Source organism: Dendrobates tinctorius, unplaced genomic scaffold (genome assembly GCF_039654945.1).
Source record: "Dendrobates tinctorius isolate UK_male_01 unplaced genomic scaffold, ASM3965494v1 ptg000331l, whole genome shotgun sequence".
In the NCBI taxonomy this organism is placed as follows: domain Eukaryota; kingdom Metazoa; phylum Chordata; class Amphibia; order Anura; family Dendrobatidae; genus Dendrobates; species Dendrobates tinctorius.
In genome coordinates, this window is record NW_027361997.1 from 2,716,589 (window position 1) to 2,732,446 (window position 15,858).

General features: G+C 47.1%; 1 protein-coding gene across 4 annotated transcripts in view; it reads right to left on the bottom strand.

Moving 5' to 3' along the window:
• Positions 1–249: 249 nt before the first annotated feature.
• The window catches only part of LOC141074258 (uncharacterized), a 114,843-nt gene continuing 99,234 nt past the window's right edge, over positions 250–15,858 (bottom strand). For all 4 annotated transcript variants that reach the window (XM_073561880.1, XM_073561878.1, XM_073561879.1 and 1 more), the window contains 3 exons: positions 11,612–11,697; positions 10,561–10,657; positions 250–3,501 (listed from right to left, as the gene is read on the bottom strand). In XM_073561880.1, coding sequence (XP_073417981.1) covers positions 2,990–3,501; positions 10,561–10,657; positions 11,612–11,697 — 695 coding nt within the window. In that variant the 3' untranslated portion in view covers positions 250–2,989. The remainder of the gene's footprint in view (positions 3,502–10,560; positions 10,658–11,611; positions 11,698–15,858) is intronic.

Consider the following 15,858-nt stretch of genomic DNA (forward strand, 5'->3'; position numbering starts at 1 on the left):
GTCTATGGAGCAGCATATGGGGGCATAATCTATGGAGCAGCATATGGGGGCATAGTCTATGGATTCCACCCTCGGCTTATACACGAGTCAATGTTTTCCCAGTTTTTTGTGGCAAAATTAAGGGGGCCAGCTTATACATGAGTATATACGGTATCTGATTTAAGGGTCTAAAATTTGAAAGTTTTAAAATTGTGAAATTTTCAATTTTTTTGTCAAATTTTAAATATTTTCATAAATAAAACACAAATCATATCAACCAAAATTTACCACTACCATGAAGTACAATATGTCACAAAAAACAATCTCAGAATCAGTGGGATACGTTGAAGTGTTTCAGAGCTATAACATGATAAAATGACAGTGGTTAGATTTAAAAAAATTTGGCTAGGTCATTAACGTGCAAACCACCCTCGGGGATAAAGTCAACATTAGCTCGTTCACCAAGGGGTTAAGAAAAAAATGGGCAGCCTCAGAATGGTGATTTTTGTAAACAACACAATATCGAATAGTCACAAAAGTGTCCCTAATGCCCAATAAAGCATCCGACTTTCTAGCAAAAGTTACATTTGAATGTCTGTGGGATTCCAGTAAGCAAAGCCCACGGAATCTTGTGGCCAACGTCATTGTGAAAGCACTAACCAAGTGTTGATAAATACTTTACTAAGCTGTGGCTGAATGGCAACGGCATAAATAATGTTACTTTCCGTGGTCTGAAGAAACAAAAATGGAATTATTTGGCCATAATAACCATTGTGTAGTATTGAAAAAAAAGGGGAAGGTTTAAAAGCGAAACCTGAAGTCTGAATGTGGCAGCGTCATGTTGTGGGGGTGCTCTGCTGCATGAGTGGCTAGTAGACGTCACTAAATATTAAAAGAAAGAAAAAAACTTGAGATATTAAAGCAAGATCTCTCGACATCAGCCATGATGTTACAACTTGGGCGCAAATGGGTGTTTTAATTGGACAATGACCACAAGCATACTTCCAAGGTCTTGGCAAAATGGTTTAAAGGGAATCTGTCAGCTGATTCATACTGCCTGAGATAAGGACCACCATGAATCAGAGTCTTAAGGTACTGTCACACTTAGCGATGCACCAGCAATCACAACCAGCGATATAACGCAGTCAGGATCGCTGGTGCATCGCAAAGTGGTCGCTAGTGAGCTGCCACACAGGCAGATCTCACCAACGACATAGCAAAGGTCGGGAGTCGCTACTTACCTGTTAGACGAGGCGATCCTGACGTCCTCCCGCTCGCGTCGCTCGTCGGCGCCACAGGAAGCCCAGCAGGAAGCTGATGACGAGAAACGGTCCAGAACGATCTCGCACAATCAGCGGGGAGCCGGTCGGAGGTAAGTATCAGACATAGCGATATCGCTGCTACGTCACAAAAACCAGTGACGTTACATCAATATTGCTAGCGATATCGCTTAGTGTGACAGGCCCTTAAGTGTGTTTTACTCTGAAACGCCATAACATTTCAGATAAAAAAAAATAATTGAAAAGACGACCAGGGATTATGCCGGCCAGGGGAACTAGTGTAAAAGTCTGGTCTTTAGCAGATTCTCCCTGCTCCTCACCCATTAAGTGACAGGTCTTCAACTACATGTGTGTATAGAAGAACAGGGTGGAGAGAAGCTGCAGGGGACCCGCCTCTTAGACTAGACACCTGAGTGACATGGTCCTAGGCTGGTTTTTAAATGTACGTTTAAAACATTTATAAATGTGTAATACATAAGTGGCTGAAATAACAGAGCATGTGTCTTAAGCTGGAGTCACACATAGCGGCTCACCAGCGATCCCGACAACGATATCAACGTGTCAGGATCGCTGGTGAGTCGCTATGTGATCGCTGGTGAGCTGTCATACAGCTTCACCAGCAATCAGCACAGCGACGCCGAGCGCGTGGCGTCGATGAGTTCGTTAGTTACCAGCGTGCTGATGCAGGGAGCTGGTAACTAACGTACACATCGGGTATCCAAGGGACGTCCCTTGGATACCCGATGTGTACGTTAGTTACCAGCAGATCGCTGGTCTCCCGCCTGTCACACGCAGCGATGCGTGCTGGCCAGCGGAAGAACAGCGACACAAGAAATGTCCAGCGGTTTCCTACAGCGATACCGGCAGGGGGGCCGGTCGCTGATCGCTGTCACACACAGCGATCTCGCTGGTGAGATCGCTGTTGTGTCACAAAACTTGTGACTCAGCAGCGATCTCACTAGCGAGATCGCTATGTGTGACGGGGCCCTTATTCCTGCTGCCTGTAAGTCAGACAGCAAGAATCAGGTGTCAGGCTCACTTTAAAGTCAACAAAGTGGTCATCACAGAGATCTGACCTCAATCCCATAGAAAAAGTAAATCCAGAACTGAAAAAGCTTATTCGAGCAAAGAGGCCTACAAACATGACTCCGTTACAACAGTTATCTCAGGAGGAATTGACCAATATTCTAGCAACTTAAGGCGAGAAGCCTATGGAAAACTACAGTACTTGAAACATTTGGACCAAGTTGGACAAACCCAAGGAATGTAAACTTCCGAGACACTGGGAATGTGATGAAAAACATAAAAGCTGAAATAAATCATTGACTCTAGTATTCTTCCTACATTACATGATCCTGCCTTCATTTGCATAAATATATATACACTTGAGGTCTGTGCACAAGTTTTTTTTCACAGATTTGTCACAAAACCTGTAGGATTCCCTGATACTAGCAAAGAGATCCCTGAAGTCTCATGCCCACGTTATTTTTTCCTTGCACATTTGCAGCACATTTAAATCTGCTGCATGTCAATTCTTGCAGCAATTTTGCTGAAAATTTCACCCGTACTAATGAATGGGGAAAAATCCGCATCAAAAACGCATGTAAAAGCCAAGACAAAAAGGTGCATATTTAACGCTTATTTCCTGCCAAAACATCAGCTGACTATACAGGTACACATAAGGCAGCGAACAGAGTCCGAGATTCTCACGTCAATATGCTTCCATCAATTCAGTTAGAAAACGGCTTTTCGGCGCTATGAACCCTTTGATGAATTACTAGACTGGAACGCAACATGAAGAAATCTCCGCAGTCAGGGCATGAGTAGCGTTTTAAACCTTTGTGGGTTTTACTATGATTGACCAGATGAGACTGACGGATGAAGTTTTCCCCACGCTCCGGACACGAGAGAGGTTCATTTTCAGCATGAAACTTTTGATGCTTGATCAGACTCTGCTTCTGTGCATAAAGCTTCCTGCACTCAGTAGACTTATACGGCTTCTCGCCTTCGTGAAGTCTCTGGTGTCGAATATAATATGCCTTCTTTATAAACTCTGTTCCACATTGGGAACAGGAAAATGGATTCTCTCCGGAGTGAATTCTACGGTGCAGGATCAAACTGGACTGGTTCTTAAAGAAGCCACCACAGTCGTCACAATAAAACGGTTTATCTGCAGTCATCATTTTTCGGTTAAAGGGAAGGATTTTAAGATCCGTTGCGGATGTAGCAGTGTCTTTACCACCTGTAAAATAGAAAGGCCTTTACTGTGAAAAATAGAAAACCTGATGGACGCCAAATATAGGAAAAATTATCTGGATAATAGTAATAGAAAACATGGATTTTTGTGATAAACTCACCGTAAAATCCTTTTCTCTGAGACGCTCATTGGGGGACACAGGTGCTGTGGGTGTATGCTACTGCCGCCTGGAGGCTGACACTAAGTGAAAAAAAAGAGGTTAGCTCCTCCTCCGCCATATACACCCTCGCCCCGATTGCAGGCGGAAATCAGTTTAGTGCAAAAGCAGTAGGAGGACAACAAAATCAGCCTTAATGCAGGTAACAACATGTCCAGAAAAAAAACACCCTAATATCAAACGAAAATGCATATTAATTAAACAAACAAGAGCCAACTGGCTAACAGGGTGGGTGTCGTGTCCCCCAATGAGCGTCTCGGAGAAAAGGATTTTACGGTGAGTTTATCACAAAAATCCATGTTTCTCCTTCGCCTCATTGGGGGGCACAGGTACTGTGGGACATCCTAAAGCAGTCCCTGGGTGGGAGTTGACTCACCGATCCAAGCTACATGCACCTCCTGTCTAAAGGTGCGTCACCGCTGCTTGGAGAATCCTTCTACCCAGGCTCGCATCCGCTGAGGCCTGAGTATGGATATTGTAATGTTTGGCAAATGTGTGCAGGCTGGACCAGGTCGCTGCCTTGCAAACCTGTTCCGTCGAAGCCTGGTGCCGAAACACCCAAGAGGCACCCACTGCCCGAGTGTTCTCTGATCCCTGCTGGAACCGGCGCACCTTTGATGCGGTAGGACTCCAGAATAGTCAAACGAATCCATCTAGCTATGTTCGATTTTGCGGTATCGAGTCCCTTCCTGCGCCCCTCGGGGAGCACGAACAGCGTGCCTGTCTGACGAAAGGGTGCCGTCCGTGACACGTACGTCCGGAGGGCTCTTACCAGGTCTAACGTGTGAAGAGCCTTTTCCACACGGTGTACCTGTGCTGGACAAAAGGATGGCAAGACAATATCCTCATTAATGTGAAATGAGGAAACGACCTTCGGCAGAAAGAGAGGGGCTGGTCTGAGCACCACCTTATCCTTATGGAAAGTGAGAAACGGGACTCGGCAGGATAGGGCCGCCAGCTCCGAGACCAGGATCACCACTTTCCAGGAAAGGTACAAGAGAAAGCGGTTCAAATGGGGCTTCCTGCAAAACGCTTAGGACCAGGTTAAGGTCCCAGGCATCCGGGGGCGCCCTATAGGGAGGTACCAAATGGGAAACTCCTGAGGGAGCTTGGGGCTAACCCTGAGTCTAGGCCAGACTGGAGAAATGCCAAGATGTTGGGGATAGAGAATCTCAGTGGAGAACAATCGCGGTCTTGACGCCAAGAAAAGAAAACCTTCCAGGTGTGATGGTAAATACGTGCTGAGGCAGGCTTCCGGGCGCTAACCATTGTAGCGACCACCTCTCGCTCAAACCCCACTTGGGTTAGAATCCAAGATTCAACGGCCATGCTGTCAAACACAGGGGCCCCCCTAAGCTCGGGTGGAAGATCGGGCCCTGGAACAGTAGATCTGGGCACTCTGGCAGTCACCAAAGAACGTCGGCAAGCAGCTGCACTAGAGCTGCGTACCACGTTCGACGAGGCCAGTCTAGGGCCAGCAGAATCGCTGGAACCCCTTCTGTTTTGATCTTTTTGATGACTCTCGGAAGTAGTGGCAGCGGGGGAAATGGCTATGGGAGGAGAAACTGGTTCCATGGCAGAACCAACGCATCCACAGCGATTGCCTGCGGGTCCCTGGACCGAGCGACATACGTGGGCACCTTGGCGTTCACCCTGGAAGCCATCAGGTCCACATCTGGTGTCCCCCACCGTTGGCAAATCTGCTGGAAGACCTCGGGGTGTAGTGACCACTCCCTGGACGCAAGACCCTGCCTGCTGAGGAAGTCTGCCGCCCAGTTCTCCACGCCCGGGATGTGGATTGCTGATATCGAGTGGTTCCTCTCGGCCCAATGAAGAACGTGCCCTACCTCGCGCATGGTTGCTCTGCTGCGGGTGCCCCCTTGATGATTTATGTAAGCCACCGCCGTGGCGTTGTCCGATTGAATCCGGACGGGGCGGCCTGCTAGAAGGTGATGAAAATGTTGCAGAGCCAGCCGGATCGCTCTTATCTCCAACAAGTTGATCAGGAGGCATGTCTCCAGCGGCGACCACCGTCCTTGGGTCGTGTAGTGGTGAAAAACCGCTTCCTAGCCGAGGAGGCTGACGTCGGTTGTGACCACCAACCAATGGTCTGGGGGAAAAGGTTATCCACCACTCGAGTGACCGTCTGACCTGAGAGGACAACCGGCACCGGTGATCGAGCGTGAATGGGTTCTTGTCCCAAGATGACAAGAGGGAATGCTGCAGGGGGTGAAGATGGAACTGGGCGAGCGGTATCGCTTCCATTGCTGCCACCATTTTTCCTAGAATCGTCATCCCGAAACGGATGGTATGAGGGACTGGTTGGTGAAGTGTCCGGACTCCATGCCGGAGAGCTAAGGCCTTGTCCTGAGGGAGAATTACCAACCCTCGGAAGGTGTCGAAGATCATCCCTAGAAAGGAAATCCTCTGAGCTGGAACAAGGGATGATTTCTTCACGTTGACCAATCACCCTAAGCGGCAAAGAGTATCTAGCGTGATGATGACACTTTCCTCGCATGCCCGAATTGAAGGGCCCTTGACCAAGAGGTCATCTAAGTAAGGCAAGACGACTATGCCCCGGGAGTGCAGGATGGTCATGACGACTGCCTTGACTTTTGTGAACACTCTAGGGGCGGTGGCTAGCCGGAAGGGCAGAACTGCGAACTGAAAATGTAGACCGTTGATGGCGAAGCGTAGAGATCTTTGATGCAGAGGGAAAATGAGGATATGTAGGTAGGCGTCTTGGATATCGATAGAGGTATGTATTCTCCTTGCCCCATTGCCGATATGACTGAACGGAGAGACTCCATCCAAAAATGTCTGACCCTGATGAATTTGTTCAAGAGCTTCAGGTCCAAAACAGGTCTGACAGTCCCGTCCTTTTTGGTGACTGCGAATAGGTTGGAATAGAAGCCATGAGCTTTTTTGTGTTCTGGCACGGGCATAATGACTCCGTTGCGCTGGAGAGATTTGATGGCTCCTAGCAAAGCCCTTGCCCGGGTATCCACCTTGGGAAGACGGGAAAGAAAAAACTGTCTTGGGGGTACCTGACAAACTCTACCTTGTACCCTGAGGACACCAGCTCTCTTACCCATGTGTCGTGTGAGACGGTGAGCCAGATGTGGCGAAACCAGAGTAGGCGGCTGCCAACCTTGCTGGTGTCGCCTGGCAAATGCCTCGAGTCATTTGGCTGAAGATCTTGGGGACCTGGATCCCCTCGACCTCGGCTGGTAAGTACGCATTCTCCCCAATGGGTTGGCTCTATATGAGACCTGCCGACCTCTATCCTGGTTGGGGCGACCTGAAGCGGCGGAGTTGGCCGCCGTAGTCCACCCGGGGTTGCGAAAGGCCCGAAAACGTGCCTGAAAATGGTGACGAAACAGCGGTTTGACCTTTTGTTGAGGGAGAAAACTGCTCTTTCCTCCTGTGGAGTCAGAGATGAGCTGATCTAACCTCTCCAAATAGGCGGCCGCACTGATAAGGTAGGGAAGGCAAGGACTTCTTGGAGGTTGAATCGGCCCGCCATGTCCTTAACCATAGAGCTCTCCTAATGGAAATTGTGTTTGCGGCAGCAAGTGCCGCGCAATTGGCCGCATCCAAAGATGCATTGATTAAGTAGTCCCCAGCCATAGCGATTTGACATGCAATCTCTGATACTTCTGCAGGTAGGTCCCTATCCTGGAAGGCTTTGTTCAATGATTCTGACCAAGAAATCATGGCCTTGGCCACCCATGTTGCCGCGAACGAGGGAGAGAGTGCCGACCCTTATGCCTCAAATACTGCGCGAACCAAGCTCTCTATGAGACGATCTGTGGGATCCTTAATAGAAGAACCACTAGGTACGGATAACAGGGTTTTAGAGGCCAAGCGTGACACGGGTGGATCCACCGTTGGGGATTCCGTCCATTTTTTTACAGAGGTCTGGGGCAAACGGATACCTCGCTTTGAGCGCCTTCTGGTCCGAAAAACGTCTGTCCGGCCGCTCCCTGTGTCGTTGCACTATGTCCTCGAACTCTGGGTGAGTACATAATACTCTATGCGGCCGCTTAACTTGCTTAAATGACACCTTATGGCCCGAACCCAAGGTGTAATCATCCTCAATCCCCAAAGTCTGGTTGACGGCTTCGATGAGGCTGTCCACTGTTTCACGACACCCCGGAGCATCTAGGTCAAGGGGTTCGTCTGAGTCGAAATCTGAGCTTTGCTCGCTATCGACTACTGGTGAAGGAGAGCGAGAAGCAGAACTCACGGAACCCGAGGCACCGGATGGACCGGGAGACGCTGTGTGGGATCGTTTCCCCTGCGTCTGCCTGGAGTGAGGGCGGCCCCTGCAGGCCGGAGGCTCCTGTGAGGTGGAGGCGAGCCACTATCCCTGCCCTTATCTGGGGCGCGAAGGGACTCGATTGCTCTCGTAAGCGACGCCATGGACTGCAACAGTGACAGGGCCCACTCCGGGGGACTTGGTACTGGGCTCGGTCGCAGGGGAGGGCTCCTGGGTGCGTTCGGAATCGCAGGCTTCGCATAACTGCTTGCTCTGCACCCGCAGAAAAGCGGCCCGACAAGAGATGCATGCAGTGTATAGAAACGTGTGCGTCTTCACTTTTCCGGACATGCTGTGTCTGCCCTGCATCATCAATGCATACCGCTGGGGGAGCAATCCTCGTTTTCCCATAGAGTGGCCTCTCGCGTTGGGGGGGCAGCACTTACCCCAGTCCTGTGCCCCCACGTGTCCTGGAAGTGCCGGGCGTTGCTGCAGCTCAAAGAAGCGCACCACAGCTGCGGGGCGGGCCGTCGGAAGGAGAGTCCTGGGGGCGGTACTTCCGGTTTTCGGCCTAGCGCTGGTCCGAAGCCGGGGGGTCAATCTCTTCGGCGGCCGCCCAGGCCATAGGGGGCGGGCCGCATGAAGTGACGCGAAGGAGGCGGGACTTCCGACCGCAGCCTAGCGCCGGCTGAAGCCGTGGGCTAGATTTATAGCACCTGCCCGCGAGGGGGGGGTGGACCCACCTCCCACGGAGTTCTAGGCCGAGGCTACACAGCTGGACGTCAGGATCCGCTGCCGTGCCTGATGGGGGGGGGCGCGCGCGCTCGCTATCTTTGGATGCTGCCGCTCTGACCCCCGAGGAAAAAGCTAAGGGCTCCAGCCCTGTGGACACTGCTGCAGGAGCCCTCCCCCTCTGTGATGATGCTTCAGCTTCCCAGCTCAGGTAGAGGGGAGGGGGGAACACATATAGGACGGCGCAGGCACCCTAGCTCCATCTTTCTCTTCAGGGATGAGGAGAGGGACCGTCCGCCGCCTTGAAGCACCGCAGTCTAGCATTGGTGGTGCAGTGGGGGCCGCACGGACTATGCTTGTGCCTCTGTACAGCCTAGGGTTTCAATACCTTAGGGTGGTCAGGCCTAAGTCCGGCATCATGTCCCACGTTGTGGGAGAGGATACGTGGAGGCGATACTCACACGTGCTCGCCCGTTGATGGTTTGGGGAGATCGGACCCGTCTCATCTTCATAGTGAAAAAAAGAGTCTGGAGAAAAACAGACGTGTGCCTCCAACGGACACTAAGCATGAACTGATTTCCGCCTGCAATCAGGGCGAGGGTGTAAAGCGAAGGAGGAGCTAACCTCTTTTTTTCACTTAGTGTCAGCCTCCAGGCGTCAGTAGCATACACCCACAGTACCTGTGTCCCCCAATGAGGCGAAGGAGAAATCTAGTACTAGACTAATATATCAGTAGACAAAAGTGTGATATGATGGACTCCATGTCAGCATGGGAGGTATGTGATATCTGCAGATTAACCCCATATTTGCAGGCTAATAGCATTTTTTCATGTGACAGGTTCCTTTTAAATGCCACTGTCAAAGATTGACTCAGGGACCCAACCTCTGACATACTATTGCATCACATGTCAGGAAGTGGTTAAATATCAAGTTGTTGCAGAAGCAGGGATACCAATGATGTGAAATTTTCTTTTCTATTTATATTTCTACAATATAAAACATTAACAGGAAAACATTTTCTTTTTATTTGATTCCCACTAGGGAACTTGATCGCTCATATACTGAATGCAGTGCAATACGTAACAAAACAACGATAGCTAGTCTAAAAGCCGTAGTAACATGCAGCCAAGGGTCCATTGTTAGCAGGGATGGGCCCACGGGTTACAAAAGGGAGCCCACTCCCTCTGGCTGATTGCCTAGATTCAGCGATCACTGTTGACCCCAGCATGGAGAGCTACACTTCCAGGATTGGCATTAGCACTGATCCCAGCAGAAGAAGGACTAAGTAATTTGGTCTCACTCCTGCTACTAATCTCCAGGGTGCACATGTAGCACCCAAAAGGTCAGCCTGACAAAAATGTATGTCATAGAGCAGGCACTAGTACCCCAGCTGCTACAAATATAATCAGTTAGTAAAATTCTCCTGCTTTGTTTTCTCCTTGCCCATGTGCACTCACCTGTGGCTCCAGTTAGTTTTCCAACCACTTGCCCTTGCCATTCCTCCATAAATGACCTTTATAATGTGTTGCTGAGGTCTTTTCTGTCACTCACTCTCCTTACTAATTCTTGACTTGATGCTATCACATGTACCTTGCTTGTACCAAGTACTGCTTACCATATGGTAGAGAGTCACAGATACCACGCAAGAAGGTGCCACATTAGAGCACCTTAAAAAGTGGTCATCCACAGTGGACAACCCCCTATCCTTGAGACTTTTTAGATAAGAGGATTCTGCATCCTCGGACCTCCATTTAGAAGACAGGGCAGAAAGCCACTAAAGATTATCTCCCATTCTGCTGGACTCCACAGGCCATCTTTAGCAATAACGTAGACAATCAGAGATCGTCCATACTAGATGCTGAAGCAGGGAAAAAAAGCAAAATTTATCACACACCTGAACTGATGTTTGATGCAACTTCTTCGTTCTTAATTTTGATGCAGGATTTAATTTCTTCAGAATTAATAATTTTCAGACCACTAACATCATTGTCCTAGGAGACAGAATAAGCAAGATCATGATGATCATGAAGACCTTATCATCATTTTTTTGATAAGAAATTACAATGGAACGGCAACATTTTATGGTACAATGTCATTACGGTATGTCACTGCTTAAAAAAACAAAACAACAAAGCCATCATAAAAGTCACACTGCCCCCCAAGCCAGGCATTCATTCTACCTACAGGAAATATGGAATATACATGTAAGTTAATGTATTCATTTATGAGACATTAAATACAGAGCCTTGAAAAAGTATTCATACCGCGTGAACTTTCCCAAATTTTTTCATGTTATGGTTGTGAAAGAGTGTTGTGCCACGCCGGTATCCGTGTGGACCACCCTCTCTCATTCCCCGTGCCTCCCTGTTCCCGTGTAGACAGGAGGCGTCTGTGTAATCCTGTGCCAGGCTCACATTACATATCCCAACAGGGTGCGGAACGTCACACTGGTGAAAGTGGGGAGACCGTACCCCGTGACTCTTGGCGTATTAGTGATGTCAGGTGAGGCTGTGAGGTGCGGTTCTTCATAGCATCCCTGAAGCTATACATGGATTACACGTGACAGTCTGTAGAAAGCGCATTAGGACGAAGACACCTTGGAGTAACTTTTTGGGGTGAAAATTTCACTTTGGATAAAGTATTAAGCACATTTGTTAACCATTGCATTGGCCATTGGCTGTGTCAGAGTTTATTGAAAAGTCAGTAACTATTCTGCACAGTAACCTTTGCGCATAACTGACTGGAGTAGCATTTTTGCCACGATGCAAGGAGGCGCATGCCACATGGGTGTGCCACTCAATGAATATGGCATGACACCTACTCCAGCAAAACTTAAAGGAAGTATACATATTATAGGGCCCGATTATTTATACTTATAGAAATTTGAAACGAATAAAGTTCAGCCTAACGTAGCCAACTCAAAACTCTAATGAACCACTTAGTACCTCATCATCCTCCATTTCAGAGTCATCACTTTCATCATCTTCAATATATATAACAGATGGCTTTTGTAAGTTGTCTGTAGAACGATCTGCACAAGAGAAAAAACAAACATTTCAATTTATAAGTCATCTTTTATATTTAAGAATTTAATACAATTTCCAAAATTGTTTTGATTATTTTATACCTTTGTGCATTCTTCAAAGGGAAACTGTCAGCATGTTTTCTCCATGTACTCTGACAGTAGCATTGTATATCTAGAAGAGTTTGGAATGTCGAGCTGTGTATAACCCCGCCCACACCACCGATTGGCTGCTTTCTGTGTATAACTCCGCCCACTCTACTGATTCGCAACTTTGTGTACATTGTATATTGTCAGAAAGCTGCCAATCCGTGGTGGTGGTGTGGTTGAACTAGGAGGCACAAGACACTTAGTCCTCTAGTGATAATCTCCTAATAAAACACTGATTTTATTGAAACAGCAACACAGCCTAGTAAGTGACAAATCAGGATCTCAGCCTCTACATTATGCTGCTCTTGGATTACATAGCAAAGGCCTGCTGACAGATTACCTGTGTTATAAGATAACATGTTACATTAGATCAGGCAAACAATGTTTTTCAAATACGTAAAATTTTGTTTGTTTTGTTAATTTTAATGGGATTTTTTTACATACCATATACAGTGCCTTGCGAAAGTATTCAGCCCCCTGGAACATTTCAACCTTTTCCCACATATCATGCTTCAAACATAAAGATACCAAATGTAAATGTTTGGTGAAGAATCAACAACAAGTGGGACACAATTGTGAAGTTGAATGAAATTTCTTGGTTATTTAAAATTTTATGGAAATTCAAAAACTGAAAAGTGGGGCGTGCAATATTATTCGGCCCCTTTACTTTCAGTGCAGCAAACTCACTCCAGAAGTTCATTGTGGATCTCTGAATGATCCAATGTTGTCCTAAATGACTAATGATGATAAATATAATCCACCTGTGTGTAATCAAGTCTCCGTATAAATGCACCTGCTCTGTGATAGTCTCAGGGTTCTGTTTGATGCACAGAGATCATCATGAAGACCAAGGAACACAACAGGCAGGTCTGTGATACTGTTGTGGAGAAGTTTAAAGCTGGATTTGGATACAAAATGATTTCTAAAACTTTAAACATCCCAAGGAGCACTGTGGAAGCGATCATATTGAAATGGAAGGAGTATCATACCACTGCAAATCTACCAAGACCCGGCCGTCCCTCGAAACTTTCATCTCAAACAAGGAGAAGACTGATCAGAGATGCAGCCAAGAGGCCCATGATCACTCTGGACGAACTGCAGAGATCTACAGCTGAGGTGGGACAGTCTGTCCATTGGACAACAATCAGTCATACACTGCACAATTATGGCCTTTATGGAAGAGTGGCAAGAAGAAATCTATTTCTCAAAGATATCCATAAAAAGTGTTGTTTAAAGTTTGCAACAAGCCACCGAGACACACCAAACATGTAGAAGAAGGTGCTCTGGTCAAATGAAACCAAAACATATAAAACGACATGTTTGGCGTAAAGGCAACACAGCTCATCACCCTGGACACACCATCCCCACTGTCAAACATGGTGGTGGCAGCATCATGGTTTAGGCCTGCTTTTCTTCAGCAGGGACAGGGAAGATGGTTAAAATTGATGGGAAGATGGATGGAGCCAAATACATGACCATTCTTGAAGAAAACCTGTTGGAGTCTGCAAAAGACCTGAGACTGGGACGAAGATTTGTCTTCCAACAAGACATTGATCCCAAACATAAAGCAAAATATACAATGGAATAGTTCACAAATAAACGTATCCAGGTGATAGAATGGCCAAGTCAAAGTCCAGACCTGAATCCAATCGAGAATCTGCTGAAAGAGCTGAAAACTGCTGTTCACAAACGATCTACATCAAACCTCACTGAGCTCGAGCTGTTTGCCAAGGAAGAATGGGCAAGAATTTCAGTCTCTCGATGTACAAAACTGATAGAGACATACCCAAAGTGACTTGCAGCTGTAATCGCAGCAAAAAGTGGCGCAACAAAGTATTAAGTTAAAGGGGCCGAATATTATTGCACACCCCACTTTTCAGTTTCGGAATTTCCACAAAAATTTAAAATAACCAATAAATTTCGTTCAACTTCACAATTGTGTCCCACTTGTTGTTGATTCTTCACCAAAAATTTACATTTGGTATCTTTATGTTTGAAGCATGATATGTGGGAAAAGGTTGAAAAGTTCCAGGGGGCCGAATACTTTCGCAAGGCACTGTACAATGCAGTTTAAAAAAAAAGTGGTATCTTTTTCAGCTGGTTGTTAGGATTGCCGTGCTATTTATTTTTTTTCTATTATGCTATTATGTTTTATTATAGTGTACCTATCATTTTACCTAAAACCACAGTAAAAGTATAGACTTGCTGCTCTTCTAGGTGTGAGTGACCTAGGTGCCTTATCTGCAAATGAACACACAAGAAGTGAGAGAAAGCAACCAAAACATGGAGAAAGTTAAGGTGCAAAAGCTCAAATACAGAGGCCTGCTCTGGATCCGATACAAAGAAATACAGTAAAAATGTCATTAACGTCCCATGCAATGGTTCAAGTTCTTAATTTAGCATCCAAAGAAAAATTGAAATCCTGCCTGGGTTTCAATGACAGATCTCTTGCTGTTTGCATATAGGGAAAGAAAGTTAATCGAGAAGAGCCCGAAAAATAGACTCTGGAAGGAACATGCCCAATGAACATTTTTATGAGTGAAAAGTATTAAACTACAGTGCACAAGATAAGCCTGATGGCGTTTAGTGTACAAGAGAGCACTGTTACATGTAAAAAGTTACTAGTGTGAAGTGCCTTACTCACTCTAGTGCGTTAGTATCCATTAGTTACTAATGGATCTTTACAACACTATAAATACACTGATACATATTTTTAATAAAATACCAGAACCAACACTATTCTTTTTTACAGTTGTGAAAGAGGCCTAAGCTTTGTCCCAAAATGCTATTAACCTACAGATATGGGGTTAATCTGCAGTGTAATAGCGTTCTAAAGCCATGAGGCTGCTGCACTGAAAGTTTGGCTACTGAGAGGAAATGAACTTGATTCCTCCAGGCAGCCTCCGTCTTTCAGTCATAGAGGTGCGGCCGGAGCGGCTTCACTCACTGTTCAGTACATAGTGAGCGGTGGCTGTAACCACACCCTTACACTGACAGCCAGCTCAGCACTAATGCACTGTACAGCCAGCTGTCAGTCAGTGCTGTTCACTGTGTACTGAGTGGTAACTGAAGCCGTGCCTCCATGGCTGAAAGCTGGAGGCTGCCGGGAGGAATACAATTTATTCAGGAATACCACCATGGTTACTTACCGGTAGCCGGTTTTTCCGGAACCCATGACAGCACCACATGAGAGAGGGATCCGCCCCGCCAGGACAGGAACCTACTGAAACATAAGGGGCGGCACCTCTCCCCCGCTTCAGTTGGATTACAGAGCATTTGAGAGGACTTCCCGGTTAGTTACATATTTATCCAACACCACATCACACAAATACACCCGACTATTGTGCACACCCAAACGGTGAAAAAGGGGGGGAAATATACGGGTGCTGTCATGGGTTCCGGAAAAACCGGCTACCGGTAAGTAACCATGGTGGTTTTCCCTTCACCCATGACAGCACCACATGAGAGATTCTGGAGACTTCGAACACCTTAGGGAGGGACCACCGCTTGCAGCACCCTTCTACCAAAGGTCAAGTCAGCAGAGGAGGATAGATTTAGTCTATAGTGTCTAAAGAAAGTTGAGGGTGAGGCCCAGGTAGCGGCCTTACAAATTTGCTCTATTGATACCTCTGCTTTCTCAGCCCAGGAGGTCGCCACGGCTCTGGTGGAATGAGCCTTGATGCCGTCAGGAACCGGGATGCCACTAGCTGAATAGGCTACACTAATGGCCTCCCTAATCCATCGGGCAATAGTCCCCTTTGATACTCCATAACCTTTCCTAGCACCCTGGAAGGCTACAAATAGGGACTGGGACCTCCTCCACTGGCTGGTTATAGACATATACTCTACTAGGGTTCTTTTAACATCTAGGCTATGAAACTTCTCCTCCCCTGGGTTTTTCGGATTCTCGCAAAAGGAAGGGAGGACAATCTCTTGGTTTCGGTGAAAGTTAGTCACTACTTTCGGCAAGTAAGCCGGGTCTGTTCTCATAACCACCCTATCCTGGTATATCTGGGTATA